General features: G+C 49.7%; 1 protein-coding gene across 1 annotated transcript; it reads left to right on the top strand.

The window, feature by feature from the left end:
* The first annotated feature begins 20,381 nt into the window (after positions 1–20,381).
* Positions 20,382–22,661, top strand: LOC127342910 (uncharacterized). The gene is made up of 2 exons (XM_051368934.2): positions 20,382–20,566; positions 21,227–22,661. Exon 2 carries the CDS (start codon positions 21,366–21,368, stop codon positions 22,281–22,283), a length of 918 nt encoding a protein of 305 aa, XP_051224894.1. The 5' UTR covers positions 20,382–20,566; positions 21,227–21,365; the 3' UTR covers positions 22,284–22,661.
* The last annotated feature ends 89 nt before the right edge of the window (positions 22,662–22,750 follow it).

Below are 22,750 nucleotides of genomic sequence, written 5' to 3'. Positions count from 1 at the left end.
TAATAAAAAAGATAAAAATATAAGCTGGAAAGTTTAACGCTAACTTTTTCTTACTAAAACTGTTATCTATTCTAAAACTAACTCTGCAGTTTCCTGGATTTGCTCCTTAATAAATTCTTCCGGAGTCACCACTTGAATAATATCAATATCTTCATTATAAGAATCTCCAGAAATATAATGTTTGAGTCTTTGACCATTCACCACTTGTGTCGTTGCCTAATCGACGGTACCTCGGAGGAGGGATCCTCACGAGGGGGAGAAGAAGTAGGGGCCATAGGGCGGAGTGCACACGGGACGGTGGTACGCGAGTTACCCAGCTTCGGAACACCTGCACGATGACAGGGCCTACTGCTGCTTGTCTGGAATTATCTGGGCGCTTTCGCGTTGTTACAATGAGTTGTGGTTGTGCCTCTAGGGCTCCCGGGATCCGGCTTATAAAGGCGCACGGATCTAGGGTTTACATGGAGAGTCCTAGCCGGATTACAGATAGCCTAGCTACGGTACAATATCTTGCCGTGCACGCCACGGATCCGCCTCCCATACACGTCGTACTGGATCCGGGTTCCTCGTGGACCTCCATGGATCCGGGTTACTCCTATGTCGGTACGGATCCGGCCTGCTGATCCTGGGCTGGACTTCTTCCTTCATGATCAACAGCAACTGGGCCGCCCGATGGGCCACATGCCTCATCACCGTCTGTGGGCCACTCGGGCTTGCCGGATCTAGGCACTGTCGATGGTACACCCATGAAGTATACCCACAACAGTAGCCCCCAGAGTTCTCCGAGTTTCACCTGCAGTTTCCGCCATGCTTGTTCCTTAAGTTTCCGGCATCGTTGGCAACGCGGAGAAACTTGAAGAGCTCCAACTTTGCATTTTCTTCTTTTTCCAACTTACAGCCGGAAAATGCTCTCACCCTGCGGGACTTCACCCATCGACGTTTCAAAGAACATTTCCGGGTTACTCCCTGCGCGCGAACGAGAGCCAACTTATCTTCACGCACTTTCCCGGAATCTTAAAAGACTCAAACGGTTCCGCCAATTCTGGCGCCATTTTTGCGCGATTCGTGCGGTAACTTATCTCTAGCCATTTTTACCGCTAGGGTTTGGGACACGTGTCACGCATCCAACGGCGCGACGCTTGCGTTCCGACCACAGGATGCGGAACACGAATCTTATCCCCTCAGCCTATAAATATCAGCCGTCGACCCCTTTACCCCATTCACCCCCCTATTCATCTCTCTGCCGAGCGCCGCCCATGAGCCCTTCCTCCGCCGCGCCGGAACCTGCCGGAAAGTCACCGGAGCATCGCCGGAACGAGCCCTCCGCCGCAGTGTTCTTCGTGTTCTTAACTCCGGCGAGCCACCGCACGGAAAACTCGCCGCCGATCAGCTCCGTCCACCGCACGCTCCATTACGGTAACCTTCGAGCTTTACTTTCGCGCCGTAGTTGGTAGGGATGAACTTGGGGAAGACAACGTGGGATCCGACTAAGAAAAGTTTCCGCCAACCTTTTTCTTCAGATGTCTTCAACGACTCCGCCTCCGAGCTCGGAGCCAATCATGGCGACGCCAATCTCCTCCGCCCCTCCTCCCTTTGTCCCAATCAGGCTGGATCCTTCAAAGGATTCCGGCAAGGAGACTGAGGGGACCTCCGCTCACCCGGAGAAAACCTCCGGGGCGGGCCAGTCGGAGCAGCAAACAGAAGAAGCTGCCAAGAAATCGAAAGCTCGGAAGCGCGACTCCGAAGCTAAGGGAAAATGGTGGCCCTGCACCACCACCGAGATGGAATTGAAGAATCTCGAGTCGGAGGCTTCCTGCAACCCGGAAGCTGGAGGTCAGTTCCTAATGAACCTGCTCCGGCTCCAAGGGACGACGAGATGGTGCTGATGAAGGCACTGGTGGAGCGCGGATTTTCATTTCCGCCTTCGGATTTCTTCCGGGAGATTCTGAAGACGTATGGACTCCAACCCCACAACATATCTCCGAACAGCGTGCTCGCCATCAGCAACCACGTCGCTCTCTGCGAAGGCCACCTCCGGGTAACTCCAGAGCTTTCCCTCTTCCAATACTATTTCTCTGTCAAGAAGGAGAAGATCCGCCAAACTTCCGAGTTGGCGACTTGCGGATCTGTCACCTTCATCATCCGCCCGGGCCGCGTCTACCCCCCCACCGACCGCCACGAATCCGCGAGATACCGGTCTCGGGGGTTTCTTCTATCTCAAGGACGTCTCCGACCCGCGAGCGACAAGAAGCTACCACCTTTCAAGAACTGCCCCGCCACCGAGCTTCCGTCATGGACGCACTTGCCCCACTTCTCCGACTCGCCTCAGCTGACCCGCGGCTGTCGGGCGGATCTGCAAGCTCACGGAGGAGGGGCTGACGGGGAAAGACCTAACCCTCTCCTGGTTCACGAAGCGGATCCACGCCGCCGCAACATAGAGACCGCCTGATGTTTGAATACACAGGGCGCGACGATCCGATGCGCGCCACCAAGGATAATCTCTCCGCCGACGCCATCGACAAGAGGATCCGGGTCCTCATCAAAATCCCACGTGAACTCCACGTTCACGTATGCAACAAAGACATCCACACGGAGGGATCCGGAACTGCGGTACGTCGTCTTGACTTTGGTTTATCGTTTTTCTTCAAACTTTTGGCTAAGTGTAACTTTGAACTAGCTCGAGGCGCTTGAGGAAAATGAGCTCGGAACTCTCCTCCGAGTCCCATCCACCGGCCACGCGGATCCGGAAGCCACGTCAGAGGCGGAAGCTCCTGAAGCTCCACGTCCCGCGAAGAGGAAGAAGCCAGCCCCTTCCAGCCCTTACGCGAAACGCCCCGCGAAACGCTCGGCATCGCGGCTACCGGAAAGCTGAGGCGGAAAAGAAGCGCCTCGCGCTGATTAATACCAGCAACAAAGGGCAGCCTGCCATCCAGCACTTTTCAAGCCTTCCGGTAAGCGTCTTCTTCCGAGACCCAAGTTCTGGTTTAACACTCGCTCTTATATTTGTATGTTTTTCCTGAAGTTTCGGAAGCCAGCCTCCCAAGGCCCCAAGGGTCATCAAGAAGAAGGCCAAACCATCTCCGGCTTCTTTCCCTATCACTCCTGAGGTGGAAGTTCCGCCCAAGGCTTCTTCTGCCAAGAAGCCGGATCCGAAGGACATCATTGACCTTGAAGACCTTCCTGAAGACCCTGCTCACCATGGCGACTCCGCCCAGGGGACTTCCTCACCCATTCCTCCACCAGATCAACCAAGTTCCGCTTTCGCGGGGCCTACTGATGAAGAGCAAGGGCAAAAGGTCAAGCTTCTCCAAGTTACCAATGCGACCCGAGTCAGCCTCGAGCCAACTCCGTCCCTCCAAAAACTTACCCTCGCAGAGCGTCACGCGGAAGTTTCCGCCATGCTGAACAAGGTATGGGGGAAGCCGGAGGAGGAGGTGGGTTATCTCGCCGAGCTGGAAGACGGCTGAAGGAATTTTTCGCCAAGCACAAGGAAGTGCGGCAGGTAATACTAGCCCCCAAGCATTGGGTGATATAGTTCCGTGTAACATGTATTAGCCAATGCTTTCTCAAAATGTACTGTTAGGCGGAAATTTGAAATTTTTATCCAAGTCTTTGAAATCTTCGCCAGCCCCCCAGATTTTAATATCCGACTAACTCTCTGCTGCATCTCAGTCCACGCGGAAACTGCACGAAGATTTGCGCATACACGTGCTGGAGCAAATCACGGAGATCGAGGGGCTGCGCCAACACGCGGAAAATAGCCGAAAGGCTATCCAGCTGCTTGAGACCCGACTTCAAGGTACGAGATCCGGATCTTCACTTTTTTTGTACCGACGGTTGTTCGGGGTGCATAATATGTTCAACTCGCTTTCGGAAGAAAGCGCCAAGCATTCCTCGCTTGATGAACTATACGCCAAGGTCAAGGTGCTTGAGGCGGAGAACGAGTCCCTCGAAACTTCATGAAAGAATCCTCAAGCAAAGAGGCGAGGCGAGGAAGGAGCTCTCCGAGAAGCATGCCCGTGAGCGGGCGGAGCTGATTGACAAGCTGGAGAAAAGCCAGGGCCGCGTGATCTCCACAATTGCCAAGAACAAAGCCACAGAAGCGGAGGCGGAAGCCATTGACAAGCTTATCTTCCGTAAGCATTTTTCCGCGTCGTTGCTCCGACCACCTTGCATGTTTTCTACGACGGAACTGAACCTCTTTCTTTCCACAGCAAGCCTTGGCTTTGAGTGGACAAAAGATTCAAACCTGACGAGGACGGAGGCGTACGATGAAGCGCGGATGTCAATTGATGCGCTGTTTGAAGCACATGTAGCGGAATCGCCACGGCTCTATCGCTAAAGAAGGCCAAAACCACGGTCATCGATACGATGACCAAACTTATGCGACAGTGCCGGAGTTCATCAAGGACCGGCGAAGTCTTCGACGCGCGGAGCCGCCTCCTTAGTCCTGGCCACCTGCAAGGCTTTCTTCCCCTCACTCAACCTCGGCGCAAGTTGCACGCGGAGCCCCAGAGTTCCGACATGAGCGCCCTCCTCGCGGAAACTGAAGGCTATGAAGAGCTGTTTGTCGGGCGAGTGGATCACTCGTTACGGTACAACAAGCACAATCTGCCCGAAGGTTTTTCCGATGCGAGAGGAGGAAGCAAAGGCGAGCAGTATTATGGGGAAGGATCCGGGTCCAAAGCAGCGAGCACTCGGAGAAAATTCTGGAGACGACTACGAAGCCGGATGCGGTGGCAGCGACAACGGCTCCAGCTACCGGCAATCTGAAGAGGAGGACTCAGGTAGAGTTCCTGTTTGAAACAATGAAACAAGTTGCATCATTTTGGCCCCAGCGAGGGTTTGTAATAAGACTAAATTCTTAAGTAGCTAGGAACGAAACGATTATGCATGGGGCGGAAACACTTATCCTGCTATCCGTTAAATATTATGTGCATGTTTCGTTTTATGTCGGAAAGCAAGTGCTGACTTCGTTATTTTCTGGCTTGCCCGCTTGACCTTCCACGAGCCGGAAAACCTTAGCCGGAAACGCTCGCCGCCGGCAACGAAGCCCAATGGCAGTCCGTCCATAACCGCGGAAACAAGCCCCCGAGCATAGGTGCCGGAAATCGCTACTAGGAATCCACGAGTTCGCAACGAGATAACAACTTAATCGTAAAACTCAACCTTACGTCCTAAAGGACGATTTTGAAAATCACAACTTTCATACACGCCTAGGCGGAAATATCCAGCTCTGCGGTTTTAGTCGGAAAAAACATACATGATCTAAAATGAACAAGTAAAGGAGGTAAAAGACTCAAAGAGTGAACCATAAGCTTTATTTCATTGATCATGTATAACTATTACAGAGTTTAGAACTCGGAAAATATATGCTAAGTGTAGAAAGGACGTAGCTGTGCAATGTTCCAAGGGCGATCTGTTTCATCGTAGATGTCATCCGGATCCTCGCGCTTGCGTTTCCGGTGCCAATTAGCAGGTCTATCCCTTAGCTCACGGAAATCAACAAGGTAGTACGACCCGTTATGGAGCACTTTGCTAACGACGAAGGGTCCTTCCCATGGAGATTGCAGCTTATGGTCTTTCACCTGTCGAAGGCGGAGGACCAGGTCTCCTGCCATGAAGGAGCGTTTCCGAACTCGGCAGGCTGTGATAACGTCGGAGCTTTTGCTGGTAGATGGCGGATCTGCAGTCCGCTAAGTTCCGAGCTTCCTCGATCAGGTCCACGAGATAGCTGTCACGGCCTCGTCAATTGTTTCTTCATTGTAGGCGGAAACTCGCGGTGAATCGTGGATGATGTCGGAGGGAAGCACGGCTTCGGATCCGTATACCGGGAAAAAGGGGTAAACCCTGTCGATCTGTTAGGGGTAGTTCGTAAACTCCACGAAACGACTTCCAACTCATCAGCCCAAGCTCCACTGCTCGTCGCAGCGGTCCTTCAAGGCGTGGTTTAATTCCTGATAATATTAGGCCGTTAGCCCTTTCAACCTGACCATTGGACTGTGGGTGAGCCACAGATGCGAGGTCCAGTCGTATCCCCATTGTTTCACAATAATCCCTCAATTCTCCTTGAGCGAAGTTCGTGCCATTATCTGTGATTATGCTGTGTGGGATGCCGAATCTCATCACGAGGCTGCAGACGAATTTTAGTGCCGTAGCACCATCGGCTTTTCTCACTGGCTTAGCCTCGATCCATTTGCTGAACTTGTCAACAGCGACCAGGAGGTACTCAAAACCGCCAGGAGATGATCTTTTTAACTTACCAACCATATCGAGCCCCCAGACCGCAAATGGCCAGGTGATAGGTATGGTCTTCAGCTCTTGGGCTGGAGCGTTTGGTTGAGTAGCGTAGTACTGACAACCTCGGCAGGTCTTGACTATTTTATCAGCGTCTTCTTTAGTCAAAGCCAATAGAAACCTAACCGAAAGGCTTTTGCAACGAGTGATCTGGGAGCGGCGTGATGCCCGCAATCCCCTGCGTGGATCTCTCTGAGGATTTCAATGCCATCTTGATTGGAGACGCATTTAAGAAATACCCCTGCTGCACTTCGTTTGTAGAGCTGTCCATCAACTATTGTGTAGGTTCTTGCTCGTCTGACGATCTGTCGTGCGAGGACCTCGTCCTCTGGCAACTTCTGATCGATGAGGTAGTCCAGGAAAGGCTGTGTCCAAGCCGGAATGATAGCCATCACTTCCCTAGCCGGAGATACTGCCACCTGCGGGTTTTCCGGTTAGCGCCCTTAATCGAGGGTATCCAGAGATGCTCCAGGAAAATGCCAGGCGGAATTGGTTTCCTGCCGGATCCGAGCTTGGATAGCATGTCTGCCGCTGTGTTATCGTCTCTCCTGACGTACTTGACTTCGTATCCGAGGAAGCTCTTTGCGATCTCGTCAACTTCGTCTCTGTAGGCCGCCATGACGGAATTTCTGGCGTTCCAGGTTCCGGCTACTTGTTGTGCCACCAGGTCGGAATCTCCACAGCATATGATGTGCTTGATCCCAAGTTCCTTAGCGATGCGCAGACCGTGTAATAGAGCCTCATATTCCGCCATGTTGTTAGTAGCTTCGAAGTGGATCTCTGGGAACATACTGCAGCTTCTTCTCCTAGGGGACTTCGGGATGACTCCGGCTCCCGAGCCTTGATGCTGCTTGGATCCGTCGAAGTGCATGACCCATGTCTCTGGTTCCGGCTCCGGACTTGCATCCGGAGCTTGTCCAATCTGCAACGAAATCTGCCGTAACACGGGATTTTACCGCAGTCCTTGGCTTGTAAGCGATGTCGAAGGCGGATAATTCGCTGCCCCATTTAGCCGTACGTCCTGTTGCGTCAGCGTTGTTGAGAATTGTTGACAGCGGAGCCTTGCTCACGACTGTTACTGGATGCTCTTGGAAATAATGCCTCAGCTTCCGGCTGCCTAGGAACACGCCATAAGCTAGTTTCTGAAAGTGAGGATATCTCTGTTTTGATTCCGTCGACACCTCGCTAATGTAGTAGACAGGTCTCTGGGACGTCATATTCATGACCTTCTTCCTTTCGCTCCACCACGATGACGAGGCTGACGACTTTGTTGGTAGCTGCCAGATAAAGGAGCATTGGCTCTGACTCTGCTGGAGCTGCCAAGATAGGAGGGGAGGTAAGTATTTCCTTCAACCCTCGAAGAGCTGCGTCTGCTGCGTCATCCCAGACAAATTTGTCTGTTTTCTTCAGCAGCTTGTACAGAGGTAATGCCTTCTCGCCAAGACGGCTAACAAACCTACTGATTGCTGCGACACAACCAGTTAGTCGTTGCACATCTTTGAGACAAGTTGGCCTTTTGATACACAGAATTGCCTTGATCTTTTCCGGGTTAACCTCAATGCCCCTGTGAGAGACTATGAAGCCAAGGAGTTTTCCTGGCACGCCAAAGACGCACTTCAGCGGATTCAACATCATCTTGTACCTGCGGAGGTTGTCGAAGGTTTCCGTGAGATCGCTGATCAAGTCGGATCCTTTCCGGGTCATGACCGCGATGTAAATCGGCGACGTAAGCGTGCACGTTCCGGCCAATTTGGTCCTTCGAGCACCGCTGCATCGTACGTTGGTAGGTAGCACCTGCATTTTTCAAACCAAAGGGCATAGTAACATAGCGATAAGTACCGAACGGGGTAATGAATGAAGTCGCCTTTTGGTCGGATTCCTTCATCCGGATCTGATGATACCGGAATACGCATCAAGAAAACACGAAGTTCCGCCCCGCCGTCGAATCAATGACTTGGTCAATGCGCGGCAAGGGGAACGGATCCTTCGGGCAATGTTTGTTCAAGCCAGAGTAATCGATGCACATTCTTAGTATTTCAGTGTTCTTTTTGGGTACAAGGACGGGATTCGCGACCCAATCGGTATGGATAACTTCTATTACAAAACCTGTTTCTAGTAACTTTGCTAGTTCCATTCCTATGGCACGGCGCTTCTTATCTCCAAAGCGTCGCATAGCTTGCTTCACTGGTTTGGCCCCCGGATTTATGTTGAGGTAGTGCTCGGCGAGTTCCCTAGGTACTCCGGACATGTCAGAAGGTTGCCATGCGAAGATATCCATGTTAGCGCGGAGGAACTCGACGAGCGCGCTTTCCTACTTGGGGTCCATGTTGGCTCCGATCGAAACCTGCTTGGAAGAGTCACAGGATGAGGTCATGCTTCTTGGTTTCTATCGCGGGCTTGAAGGAGGTTTTCTGCTCGGAGATTTGCTTCTTGGTGGTCTGCATCTCAGTCGGATCCACCGCGGCTCTGTAGCCTTTCAGCTCTTCTCCGGATATCACAGACTCTGCGAAGGCGGCTTCACCTAACTCGCACTCATGAGCCTTTTTGTAGTCTCCGGATACGGTAATCATACCTTTAGGACCCGGAATCTTGAGCTTGTTGTAGATGTAGCACGCTCTTGCGTGGAACTTGTGGTAGGTGGGCCTGCCGAAGATGACGTGATAGGAGCTCTTGAAGGGCACAACTTCAAACGTGATCTTCTCTTCGCGGAAATTATGAACATCGCCAAAAGCCACGGGAAGTGTGATGCTGCCGAGGGAGTTCGGCTTTCTTCTTACCGGAACCACGCCATGAAACTCGGTGTTGCCGTGTTTGAGCTGTTCCTTGGTGAGGTTCATCCGCTCTAGAGTCTCCGTGTACATGATGTTCAAGCTGGCTCCGCCATCCATGAGGCACTTGGAGAAGTCATACCCGTCTATGCGGGGACTTACAACCAAGGCGTAGCATTCTTTTGGCACAATTGCGGGGTGATCCTTCCTGTCAAATGTACACGGGATTTCCGACCACCTGACGTCTTTGCGGCACGGCGGAACTATGGCGTTCGGGATCCGGGTAGCCGACTTGGAGGCGCGTCTTGTTGGGGTTCCGAGGAAAGTGTGGTAAGCCCCCACGCTCTTTTTGTCGAATGGATTGGATTTACTGCGGCTCCTGCCTTGGGATCCGGCGAGTTATCATCTTCATCCATCGCCTCGGAACTATCGTCCTCCTTGTCTTTGTTCTTGCCCTTGCCACCTTTTCCGCGAGGGCGGTGCTTCCGGGCGCGCTTGTATCCGGCCTCCGGGTCGTTCTTTAGATCATTGACCCACTTGCGATTGCGGTTGGTATGAGTGGACTTCCACAGTAACCGGATCCGAGATGGGCCGGGCGGGGCATGTCTCTGTATTCCTCATAGGTTTGCGGGCGCGGGATCCGGCGCCGGTGACCTCGGGGGTATGTCTTGCGACCCCTGCCGGCTCCGCCTCCGCGTCCGCGTCCTCTTCCGCCTCCTGGACCTCCGCGTTGAAACGCCATGGCGACCATCTCGGATCCGCCACTCTTCGGTCATCGTGGTTCTTGCGCTTATGGCTGCTGCTGCCGCCGTTGTCACGGTTCTTCTTTTGTTGATGCAGGGGAGTCTTTGTAGCTGCGAGATCACCGCCTGCGTCGTCATCGGCGGCAGTGTGATCGCTAGCGATGGTGATCATGTCATCCAACGTCAGTTTATTTGCATTGACCAAGCAGGTTAGCTTGTGTCGCAGCAATCCTCCTCGCTGCAAGCCCCCAATGAAGGCGTGCATTGCCGTGCGGTTGTCAACGTTCTCGCACTCGTTCTCGCATGCCAACCATCGGGTGAGGAAATTCCTCGATGTTTCGCCCTTCTTACGGATGCAAGCACGTAGGTCGCTTGTTGTGGCAGGTCTCTTGTAGGTACCCCTGAAGTGTTTCTCAAAAGCGTTCTTCGTGTCGAACCAGCAAAAGATGGAGTTCTTCTCGAGGTCGCCGAGCCGTATCCGGGCTGGACCTACAAGGTACAACTGGAGCATGCGGCAGGCGATGTTAGGGGTTCCTCCAGCGAAGGTTACAGCATTGTAGTAATCCTCGATCCAGGTATCCGGCCTTTCGGTGCCATCATAATGCTTCAGATTTCATGGTAGCTTGAGGTTCATCCTTGGCTTTGGTTCCTCTCGAATCATCCCGCCAAAGCACTTCGGGCCAATGTAGTCGGTTACGTACTCGTTAAGGCGGTCCCGCGCGTCGCGAGCCGTGGCGAGGAGACTTTGAGCGAGAGCGAGATCTCCGGCCATTGCCTCCGCCTCCACCTCCGCCGCCACCGCTAGGTGGTGGTGAGGAGACCTGCGAGGTGGGCGGTCTGACTTCTTGCTTCCGCCATCCGAATCTCCTCGGCCTTCCCGGTGCCGACTCCGGCCTCTGTGGCTGCCCTCGCCTTGGCGCTGGCTGCCCCGGTCGTTCGGCGAGGCTCCGGGTCACGGCTCCGACGAGGCTCGGGTCCCGGCTCGGGCGAGGTTCTCCGGGTCGCGGCTCCGACGAGGTTCGGATCACGGTTCCGGCGAGGCTCGGACCGCGGTCTTCATTCCGACTCCTCCCGGGCTCGGGCTCATGAACATTGTTCCCGATTCCGGCGAGGTTCCGGCGAGCGCTCCCCTGTTTCTCGTTTCTTGGCAGCACGTTGTCGCGGATAACAAGTGCACCATGCCCTATGGGCCTGGTGTTTCCGGCTGGACTACGGCGGCGAGGGGGTCGCGGGTAACCGTTGGGCGGAGGAGAGGGGTTGCGGTATTTGTCTCTTCCGGAGTACATCGCATCCTTTCCCTTTCTTGGATCCGACGGAGGCGTACGCGACGGAACGGGGATCGGATTTGGGTGCTCCCCGGCCCTTTTCTCGCGCTCTCCGAGGATCCGGTGTGCGATTCATCGTCCTTCTGCGCGGTAGATACACAGCTTATCCGGATTGGATTCCAACCTACGCGAAGTATACGCCTTGCTCTCGTCTCATGCATTGTCGAAGCGACAAGTGTGCGGAGATAGTTGATGTCAACTTCTTCGTCCTTCTTCTTCAGCAATTCCGCTGCTTTCTGCATGTTGTCCTTTGGAGTTTCCAGCGGCTGGTGATCTGCGGGCGTATTGAAGGGTATCCTGCGAGGCGGAATTGCTTCTCTAACAATACAATCAGCCTCCTCCTGCGCATAGATCATCTTTACTTCCCACTCAGCCCTCATGTTCTTGACCTGCTCGAGTGTGGCAGTGATCTCGCGGTCCTGTCTGTCGAAGTTCTCCACCAGTGCCGCATGATCTGCCCTTCCTACCTTTAACGCAGCTTCGGTATGGGCGAGTCTCTTGGCTGTAGCCAGCATTTCCTTCTGGCGGTCTCTAGAGCCTCCCAGATCTGCGGCGTCGCCCCGGGGTTATAGGTGTGTTAAGAACTGCACGCGCGGCCACCTCCTCTCGCGACGGGATTTCCTCCGAGGAAGGATCGCTGTGGGGGCCCACCCGAGACAGTGGAGATCCGGGGTGGGATGGTGGAGGGTCAGATTGGCTGGTTGGCTCTTCAGATCCAGTTTGTCCCTGCGCTGCTATCGTTGCGAGAACTTGCTTAGGCTGGGCGGAGTCGACTTCGGGCTGATCACTGTATCCGTATTCCCTTATCTTGCGAACGAAGTCATCAGACTCCATGGAGGAGGTATCTCCGGAAATTGGGCTCAGATTGCCCAAAATCGACTCTTCAACCGGAGCTTCGCTTTTTCCGACAGGCTGAGCCTGATCCGGATCTGCGCCGTTTTCCGGTGCCTCTACCTGCTCAGGACCAGCTCCGGCTTCTTGAGGGGCGGTTCCGGCGGTATGGGCCAAGAAGTGTACGAAGTGGCACCTCTGCTTTTCTAACACACAGGAGACCCGGGCGGATCTCGCATTGGTCTTCCACCGTTGTTTCCTGCTCGTGGGCGGATTGGGTGGGCTTTGAAATTTCCGGATCTAAGGTGGAATCTTCCTTGGGAGCTCCCGCATCTCAGATCGGATCTTCGCGACAGCGTCCAGCTCTGCGGCGGTCGCGTCTGCGTTACTTACCAGTGGGTTTCCGTCGGAATCGACGGTTTCCCCGATGAAGATGTGTATGCCGCCTATAGGGACGATGGAGAGCTTGACGGGGTTTGTCCTAGCCGGAATCCAGCACTCATCCGGAGGGACGATCGGCAGATTCCCGGCGTAAAGGACGCGCCCCACGGCGATGGTGTCGTCGTAGCTTCCCATGGCGGAACCCTCCCGGTTCCGGCCTCCGTACGCCACAGGCCCCACGGTGGGCGCCAACCGTCGTTGCCCTAATCGACGGTACCTCGGAGGAGGGATCCTCACGAGGGGGAGAAGAAGTAGGGGCCATAGGGCGGAGTGCACACGGGACGGTGGTACGCGAGTTACCCGCCTTCGAACACCTGCACGATGACAGGGCCTACTGCTGCTTGTCTGGAATTATCTGGGCGCTTTCGCGTTGTTACAATGAGTTGTGGTTGTGCCTCTAGGGCTCCCGGGATCCGGCTTATAAAGGCGCACGGATCTAGGGTTTACATGGAGAGTCCTAGCCGGATTACAGATAGCCTAGCTACGGTACAATATCTTGCCGTGCACGCCACGGATCCGCCTCCCATACACGTCGTACTGGATCCGGGTTCCTCGTGGACCTCCATGGATCCGGGTTACTCCTATGTCGGTACGGATCCGGCCTGCTGATCCTGGGCTGGACTTCTTCCTTCATGATCAACAGCAACTGGGCCGCCCGATGGGCCACATGCCTCATCACCGTCTGTGGGCCACCCGGGCTTGCCGGATCTAGGCACTGTCGATGGTACACCCATGAAGTATACCCACAACAACTTGTGTAGTGTTATCTTTCAATGAAGCAATTTTTATTGCACCGGAACGATACACCTCTTCAATAATAAAAGGTCCTTCCCATTTTGAGAGTAATTTTCCTGCAAAAAATATGAGACGAGACCTATACAATAGAACTTTCTCACGAACATGGAACTCTCTCTTAAGAATTCTCCTATCATGCCACTTCTTAACCTTCTCTTTAAAGATTCTAGAATTTTCATAAGCTTCATTCCTCCATTCATCTAGAGAACTTAAGTCAAGCAACCTTTTCTTACCAGCTAGTTTAAAGTCTTTATTAAGTTCTTTCACTGATCAATAAGCTTTGTGTTCTAATTCTAAAGGCAAGTGACAATATTTTTGCATAAACCATTCTGTAAGGAGATATACCCATAGGATTTTTGTAAGCAGTTCTATAAGCCCATAAAGCATCATTTAACTTACAAGCCCAATTATTCCTAGATTTATTAATAGTCTTTTGCAAGATAGATTTAATTTCTCTATTTGATAATCCTACTTGCCCACTTGTTTGGGGATGATAGGCTGAAGCAATCCTATGATTAGCATCATATCTCGCAAGGGTGTTTCTAAAACCACCATGAAAATGAGAACCTCCATCAGTCATAAGATATCTAGGCACACCAAACCTAGGGAAAATAACATCCTTAAGCATTTTTAACGAGGTCTCGCCATCATCACTCTTTGTAGGTATAACCTTATGAAGGAGGAAAATGGCCCATAAAGTCAAATCCCCAACAGTCAAATGGTTCAATAACAAGAGAATAATTCATAGGCATTTCATTGCGTCTAGAAATATTAACAACTCTTTGGCATTCATTACAAGATAAAATAAACTTTCTTGCATTAAAAAGAGTAGGCCAATAAAAACCTGATTGTAGAACCTTTTGTGCAGTTCTATCTCCAGCATGATGTCCTCCATAAGCACTACCATGCCATTTTCTCAATATCTCTCGTTGCTCATACTCTAGAACACATCTTCGCATAATACCATCCCACTCCTTCTTTATATAAGTGTGGATCATCCCAAAAATAATGCCTCAAGTCATACAATAATTTTCTTCTTTGCTGAGCTGTAAATGTTGGAGGAAAGTACTTAGAAACAATAAAGTTAGCATAATCAACATACAAAGGACTCTCTCGCGAGGTTACTTTTATTGCAGCCAATTGTTTATTTGGAAAACTATTATTAACAGGAATAGGATCATAAGATTTTTTTTATCAATCTAGACAAATTATCAGCAACTGGATTTTCAGCACCCTTCCTATCTACAATATGCATATCAAACTATTGTAAAAGCAACACCCATCTAATAAGCCTAGGCTTAGCGTATTTCTTTTCCATAAGGTACCTAATAGCAGCATGATCAGTATGAATAGTAACTTTCGAATCAACAATATAAGGTCTAAACTTATCACAAGCAAAGACCACAACTAGGAATTCTTTTTCAGTAGTAGCATATGTCTTTTGAGCAACATCAAGAGTTTTACTATCATAATGAATAACATTTAACTTCTTATCTACTCGTTGTCAGAGAACAGCACCTACTGCAAAATCACTAGCATGACACATAATTTCAAAGGGTAAATTCCAATCAGGTGGTTGAACAATAGGAGCAGTGGTTAAAGCCTTCCTTAGAGTTTCAAAGGCTTCCTTACAATCATCATCAAAAACAAAAGATACATCCTTTTGGAGAAGATTAGTAAGAGGCTTTGAAATTTTAGAGAAACCCTTAATAAACCTCCTATAGAAACCAGCATGACCAAGAATACTATGAATACCTTTAACATCCCTATGACAGGGCATTTTCTCAATTTCTTCCACTTTGGCTCTGTCGATTTCAATACCCCTTTTAGAAATTTTATGTCCAAGAACAAAACCTTCATTTACCATAAAGTGACATTTCTCCCAATTAAGAACAAGATTAGTTTCTTCACATCTCTGCAAAACTTTATCAAGATTGTGCAAACAGTTATCAAAAGAAGTCCCATAGATGGAGAAATCGTCCATGAATATTTCTACAATTTCTTCACAAAAACCATGAAAAATAGCAGACATGCATCTTTCAAACGTAGCAGGAGCATTACACAAACCAAAAGGCATACGTCTATAAGCATAAGTTCCATAAGGACAAATAAAAGTGGTTTTCACTTGATCTTGCCTTTTAACAGCAGTTTGAGAAAATCCAGAATAACCATCAAGAAAATAAAAATGAGTTTTCTTAGACAACCTTTCTTACATTTGATCAATAAAAGGTAAAGGGTAATGATCTTTCTTAGTAACTTTGTTAACTTTTCTAAAATCAATGCACATCCTATAACCAACTACTGCTCTTTGAGGAATAAGTTCATTATTCTCATTAGCTACAACAGTAATTCCTCCTTTCTTAGGGACACAATGCACAGGACTAACCCATCTACTATCAGTAATATGATAAATAATACCAGCATCAAGGAGTTTCAATACCCCATTTCTTACCACATCCTTCATCTTAGAAATTAAACGGCATTGATGTTCAATAACTGGCTTTGCATCAGGTTCCATATTAATAGCATGCTGACATATAGTAGGAGAAATCCCCTTCAAATCATCAAGAGTATATCCCATAGCTCCTCGGTGTTTCTTCAATACTCCCAATAACCGTTCCTCTTCCTGCCCTGAAAGTTTAGAACTATTAATAACATGATATATTTTATTATCATCAATATAAGCATATTTAAGATCATCAGGTAAAGATTTTAAATTGAAAACGGGATCCTCCTTGGGTGGTAGTGTGGTACCCAAGTCTTCCACGGGTAAATTGTGTTTAAGCATCTCTGTTGACAAATAAAAATCTCATCAATCTCATTTTTTTCTCCATAAAGATCTCACTTTCGTGGTCCTCCATATATTGCTGCAAAGCATTGTTAGGAGCAAGAGCAATATAGGCAAGTTGTTCAACTCTAAAATCTTTATTAGGAAATTTAGTTTCATAAGGAGCTTTAGCAAACTTAGAAAATTTATACTCATAAGACTCTCCATTAAATTTAGAATTTTCTCCTTCTTACAATCTATAATAGCACCACAAGTATTCAAGAAAGATCTACCAAAAATGATAGGACAAGTCTTACTAGCAGCTAAACCAAGTACTAGAAAATCAGCAGGATATTTAATCTTACCACATAAAATTTCTACATCTCTAACAATACCAATTGGAGAGATGGTATTAGAAAGCTGAATAACCACATCAATTTCTTCAAGTTCAGAAGAACCAATTTCAAGCATTATTTCCCTGTAAAGCTCATAAGGAATATCACTTAAACTTGCACCAATATCACATAAACCATAATAGCAATGATCACATATTCAGACAGAAAGCATAGGTACACTAGTTTTCTTAGATTTACTAGGATGTGAAACAATACTAGAAGCATTTTCATAGAAGATAATGTGTCCATCTTCTACATTTTCAGTAACAAGGTCCTTTACTATTGCTACCGCAGGTTCAATAGTTATTTGGTCATCACGTTCTATAGCTTTCTTTGTACTTTTGTTAACCACATTAGTTATAATAGAATGTTCCTTTACCTTGGCAGGGAAAGGTACTTTCTCAATATAAGGTTCAGGCAAAACACGATCAACAATACAAACTTCAATATTTATAGCAGGAACACAATTAACAATGTCTTTATAAGGTGCATGGTACTTGTTCCACTCCTTTTTGGGAACATCAAGATAAGAGGCAAAGATCTTAAAGCAATTTGCAAGAATTTGAAAATCAAGGCCATAAACAACACTAGTATTGTGAAAGTCACCAGTTCTCATAAAAGATTCAATGCATTCATAATCATAATTTATACCTGCCTTTCTTCCTTTATCATTCTCCCATCCTTCAGTATTTTCCTGAATGCAGTCGAGAAGATCCCATTTAGCTTCTTCTTTCATACGTGTAAATGATCCAGAACAAAAAAGCATCCAATAATCCTTATCATGAAGAGAAAGCCTTGCATATAAGTTATTAATAACAATATTACTGGGGAGCTCATGAATGGGACATTTGAGCATTAGTGACTTCAATCTCCCCCATGCTTGGGCAATACTCCCTCCATCTTGAGGCCAGAAATTATATATTTGATTCTGATCTTTATGAATCTCACTAGGAGGATAGAATTTGGAATAAGAGAGGTACAAGTTACTCCCATCCAATAGATCGGACATTCTTCAGCATCTTATACCATTCCACATCCTTAAACTTTCAGATCCTACACTCCCTCATGTACTGGTTTCTAAACAGGGGTTTAGGTTTCTGTCACTCCCGCAACCCCACAATTAGTAGCCAAATACACGATGCATTCCACTAGGCCCATAAAGGTGAAGTATCATGTAGTCGACGTTCACATGACACCACTAGAAGAATAACACCACAACTTAAATATCAAACCATTAAATATTACTCAACATAGTTCCACTACTAACATCTTAACTTCTCCCATGTCCTCAAGAACTAAACGAACTACTCACAAGTCATCATCTGGATCATGATCAGAGGTGATATCATGATGAATAACAATCTGGACATGAACCTTAATCCAATGGTTTCACTCAATAGCATCAACTACAAGGAGTAATCAACACCGGGAAAGTTTCCCCTATGAACTAGACAAGAATCAAACCCAAAATGTTACAGCGGGATGGAGTGGAGATGGTGGAGATAATGTTGTTGGTGATGGAGATGATGATGATGATGATCATGATCCCGATGAAGTCCAGCTCGATAATGGTGACGATGGCGACGATTTCCCTCCTCTGGGAAGGAATTTCCCCGGCATATTTCTGCCTACCGGAGAGCTTTTCTCTCTCTGAGGTTTTCCGCCCCGTCGCAGCGACGGAACATTTAACTATTCGCTCCCCCTCTGTTTAGGGTTCTCGGGGGATGAAATACGCGAAGGCACTCTGTCAGTGTTGGGCCAAGGCCACCACACCATGCCTAGGTGCGGCCACGGGGTGGCCCGTGCCTAGGGGTGGTGTGGGCCCTTCCCGGCCCACCACACCATGCCTAGGCGCGGCCACGGGGTGGCCCGTGCCTAGGGGTGGTGTGGGCCCTTCCCGGCCCACCACACCATGCCTAGGCGTGGCCACGGGGTGGCCCGTGCCTAGGGGTGGTGTGGGCCCTTCCCGACCCACCTCAGACTCCCCTTTTGGCTTCCTCCGGCGTCTGTAAAAATAGAAATTTCTAGGTATTTTCTGGGAATTACTGTTCTTCAGAAACATGGTATCTTGACGATCCTTTTTCCAGCAGAATTCTGACTCCGGCAGTTAATTCTCCAATAATCATCAAACATGCAAAAATAGATGAAATAACATAAGTATCATCTCTAAATATGAAATATATCAATGAATAACGGTAAATTATGATACTCCCTCCGTTCCTTTCTATAATGCCTATTGTTTTTTCGCATTTGTTTCAGAATATAAGAGTAAATCTATGTTTTTTTTTGCAAAGAACCCCTTCCACCGATCAAAGTCAAGTCCGTAAAACTGAAACCGATCTGGTCATGTATTTCTGAGATCTGATTTCAGTTTCCTATTTTGTCTGTGATATCGCTAGGGGGTTTTGCGTGAAAAAATGGCTCGCGCTAATTTCCGTGCCAAAAAACAATAGGCACTATAGAAAGGAACGGAGGGAGTATAAAATAGTGATGCAATTTGGACGTATCAACGTTGTCGAAGTAAACGCGGGGAGATGCATTATCTCTCAAACCGTTGCACGATATAGTGCCGCACGTGCAACACATCCACGATATCCACATGTATGAGATCATGAACACATCATTGAAGTGTGATCAAGCACATTGTCGAAGCGGGAATGCGTAGTTGAAGATTCGTCAGTGTTTCTGTGAGCACTAGCTAGAGTGGATGTAGCTACGGTAGAACTCCCGTGACACTCCCTGAAGAAGAAGGGCAATGTCGACCATGTCATGTCGCCCAGAAATATCTGATCCGCTTTGAAACATCTAAAAGATCCTATACTCCGCTTTGAAATAAAACACCAATTACATTAACCAAACCATGGAGGAAGTAGTTTTGATTTAGGACAAAGTTAGAAACATAGTCCCTCCATTTCATAGTGCTCCACATATATAACATTTAAAGGTTAAAAGCAAGCTTTATAATCGTTGATCAACTCTTAATGATAAAATATTAATATATGTACAAAGTCAAAGATACTCTTTTCTCAATCAATGTTAATTATGTCTGATATAGATGCATCTAGACATAATTTAGCTCTAGGTGTATCCATATTATTGACAAATACATATGAAACGGATGGAGTTGTATATTACATTACGATACTAATGTAATATCATTATTATAGAATTATCTAAGTAATTATTTATTTTTACATATAATCTATTAAATATGGCAAATTTCTGTTTAAACTAAACCTTATATAGTACGAGGAGTAATATGAAACAGGTACTCATTGCTCATTGCTAGTACGTAGTAGTATACTGTATTTATTCGCGGACGTAGATACTCCACGGAATTCATTGCTTCAGCTGCAGCAAGATCATGGGTCACATGGAGGAAACCCCTAGGAATGCTTCCTTCCCAGTTCCCAGCGAGTAGTAGGAGAATTTCGAATTCGAAGGCCGCCACTACTTTCTGCCCAAACCCCGAGGAGCACCGCAGCGCCTGGTGCTTGCAGGCAGCAGCAGCGGCGTGCACTAAATCAAAGGACAGAAAAAGATTACGTGCTTGTGCCTCCCAACAGGTTTATTATTTCCCACCCACCGGCTACCGCTCCAGCCACACACACCCAACTGGACCCACGCACGAACCCGGACCCGCACGTCATCCTCCAAGTCTCTGGCACGGGGGGCGTGGCCGGTCCGAGCATCACAGTCACGCCGCATGAACCGCAGTGGTGGTGGCCCCCGCGCATCATTCTCACTGACAGCCCACCGAGCCTACGCGTGGGGCCCATCTCGCGACCGACGCTGCGCCTGCGCCCATCCCAGCGCAACACCGACGCGTCGCCGCCAGGTGGCCCCCCCCCCCCCCCGGAGCCACAGGCACGGCGCATGGCGAGGCCGGGTCCACGGAAGGCGGCCGCGCTGGCCGACTGGGCGCATCCTTCAGGACGGGGCGAGAGAGCCCTAGCCGACCACGTCACCGTCCACGTCAGCCGACCCACCCATATTTATGACAGAGGCAGCGCAGCCGACCCCGCCTTCCCTGCCCATCACCCTCTCCCTTCCTCCCGTCTCCTTTCCCTTCCCCTACCTTAGCGTCTCCTCGCCGCTACCACCACTACCTCAATCCTCGCCGACCGCCACCGCCGAATCGGCCCCAGGGGGGCTCCGGCGGCCACGGGCGCCGCTCGCTGGTACCTCCTGACCGGCCCGCACGGTAAAACTTCCTCCCTCTCGCTCACGCCCACCGTCGGCGCTCGATCTGCTCCCGCCGCCGTTGACCACCGCCGATTCGGCCGGCCCTCTCGTGGCAGGACACGCGGGACATGTCTCCCCGCGCCTTCTGCGCAACGAATTGTTCGACGTGTTCAGTTTTAGACCGGATCCGTCGACGGTACTGGTTTCCAATGACAATTTTTTTTTCCCTTTTTGAACGGTCCTCGGGCCGGATTGTTCGACTAGTGTTTCGCTGTTAGACCCAGCAGTAGTCCTCCAAATCACTGCGCCCGCTCTCTTGTTGCTTCTAATTTTCTCAGGAAACTCAACTAACTAGCACACCACGATCCTAAAAACAAGTCCCCACTTTTACGACTAATAACTAGTACCCTCTAATAAAGTCTGTTTTGTTTCGTCTAACGGGGAAGAGTGGTTCATTTCCAGATGGGTAAAGTTTGCCTTGTTTCAGATCAGGGCTACTTTTCGTCTTGGATTTGGAATGAATTCCATGTTTGGGAACATGTAGAAACGTGTTCCATGTTCAAATTTCAAAACCGTCTAACAATAATCCCTCCCTGTTGTATACTATCCGTGTAGCCCGCTGGATGCTGTTGCTATGGATCTGATTAAACTCTTGCTTCTGACTGCTATTCTCTTTCAGAATTCCAAGTTTGGCTTCACAATCTGCTCAAGTTAATTCGGGTATAACAAATCGACCTAGAATCTGTGGTACTGCTTCCCTTTGGACTACACAGAATTCTCAGCAGCGCCTTGCATCCGACTACTGACTTGAGGTAACTATGCCAAAGGACAAGAGCGCCCGCTCAGCACCCCGTGCGTTGCCATACAAGCTGCGGAGCGGTTCACGCCGGTCAGAGGAGTCTGCCACTGTCGCCGCGGCCGCTGCCGCAGCAGCTGCAGCGAAGCAGGCTGCGGAATGGGAGGAGGTTCGCTGCCCGGTGTGCATGGACCACCCTCACAACGCAGTCATGCTCGTCTGCTCCTCGCACGAGAAGGGATGCCGCCCTTTCGTCTGCGACACCAGCTACCGGCACTCCAACTGCCTCGACCAGTACCGCAAGGCCTCCAAGGAGTCCTCCAAGGATTCGGGGGCGCCGGAGTGCGCCGAGTGCCAGCAGCCCGTTAAGCTGGCGTGCCCGCTCTGCCGTGGGCCCGTCAGCCACTGGACCAAGGACTACGATGCGCGCAAGTTCATGAACTCCAAGGCCCGGGCGTGCACCATGGAGGCGTGCGAGTTCAAGGGCGCGTACAGCCAGCTCAGGAAGCACGCCAGGGAGGACCATCCTGCTATACGGCCGACCGAGGTGGACCCTGATCGGCAGCGGGACTGGCGCAGGATGGAGCAGCAGCGGGATATGGGGGACTTGCTCAGCATGGTGCGTTCTGGGTTCAGCGGCAGAGAATTCGGGGTCTTTGATGGTGAGGAGGGTGGCAGTGAGAGATCATCCTTTCGTGGGGCGTCCTTCACAATGGTCTTCGTCATGCGAGCCCCTGGTTATGCAGACGCGGAAATCCCAGCCACTCAGGGACCCAGAACTTTTTTCGTGGTTACTTCAAGAGGGGGCACTAGCGGCAGTGTTGATGCTGAGGTCACTGCTACTGACAACGAGGAAGCTGGCGACATGGCAATGTCCGCGGAGGCACCCGCCGGTTCCCAGGAAGATGCTGGAGAAGACGATGGCGACCCTGCGCAATGATGCAGCTCAAGGGCAAGTCCCATGGCTTTCTACTGGGACTTGAAAGCCTGGCCAGCAAGCCATTGTGGACGCTTTCCCCCCGGGCAATCGAGGGGAGCATGTCGGGAAGAAGCATCCGTGCCAGCTTCGTCTGAAGAGTAGTCAGGACATTCTGCCTACAACGCACAAGCAAAGAAGTAATCAGAGGGGTGGCAATTTGCAACGAGGTGGAGTTGACTAAAGCTAGTGTCTGCTGGAAACTGTCGATTGAACATAAACAAACATCAAAGGTGGCGTCTGTATTATTGAATCATGTACCCCCTGGTTGCTAGTCCGGTGAATTTCCTCTCCGCTGCCTTGTAACTCTATTATCTCGATGAACAGATTGTTTATGCTGAATTTGATTTCGCTGTGCTGTATCTCTGTCCGTGCTGATACAGCTGTTTTAATAACGATTCTGTATCATTCACTATTATATCCGTTTTTTG

The sequence above is a fragment of the Lolium perenne genome, chromosome 3 (genome assembly GCF_019359855.2).
Source record: "Lolium perenne isolate Kyuss_39 chromosome 3, Kyuss_2.0, whole genome shotgun sequence".
NCBI lineage: Eukaryota > Viridiplantae > Streptophyta > Magnoliopsida > Poales > Poaceae > Lolium > Lolium perenne.
The sequence above is the reverse complement of the archived record's forward strand: the minus strand, read 5'-3'. Positions and strand labels throughout refer to the sequence as shown.

Excerpts from the sequence above, each read along its gene's own strand:
- LOC127342910 (XM_051368934.2), top strand. The coding sequence starts at position 21,366 with ATGCCAAAGGACAAGAGCGCCCGCTCAGCACCCCGTGCGTTGCCATAC.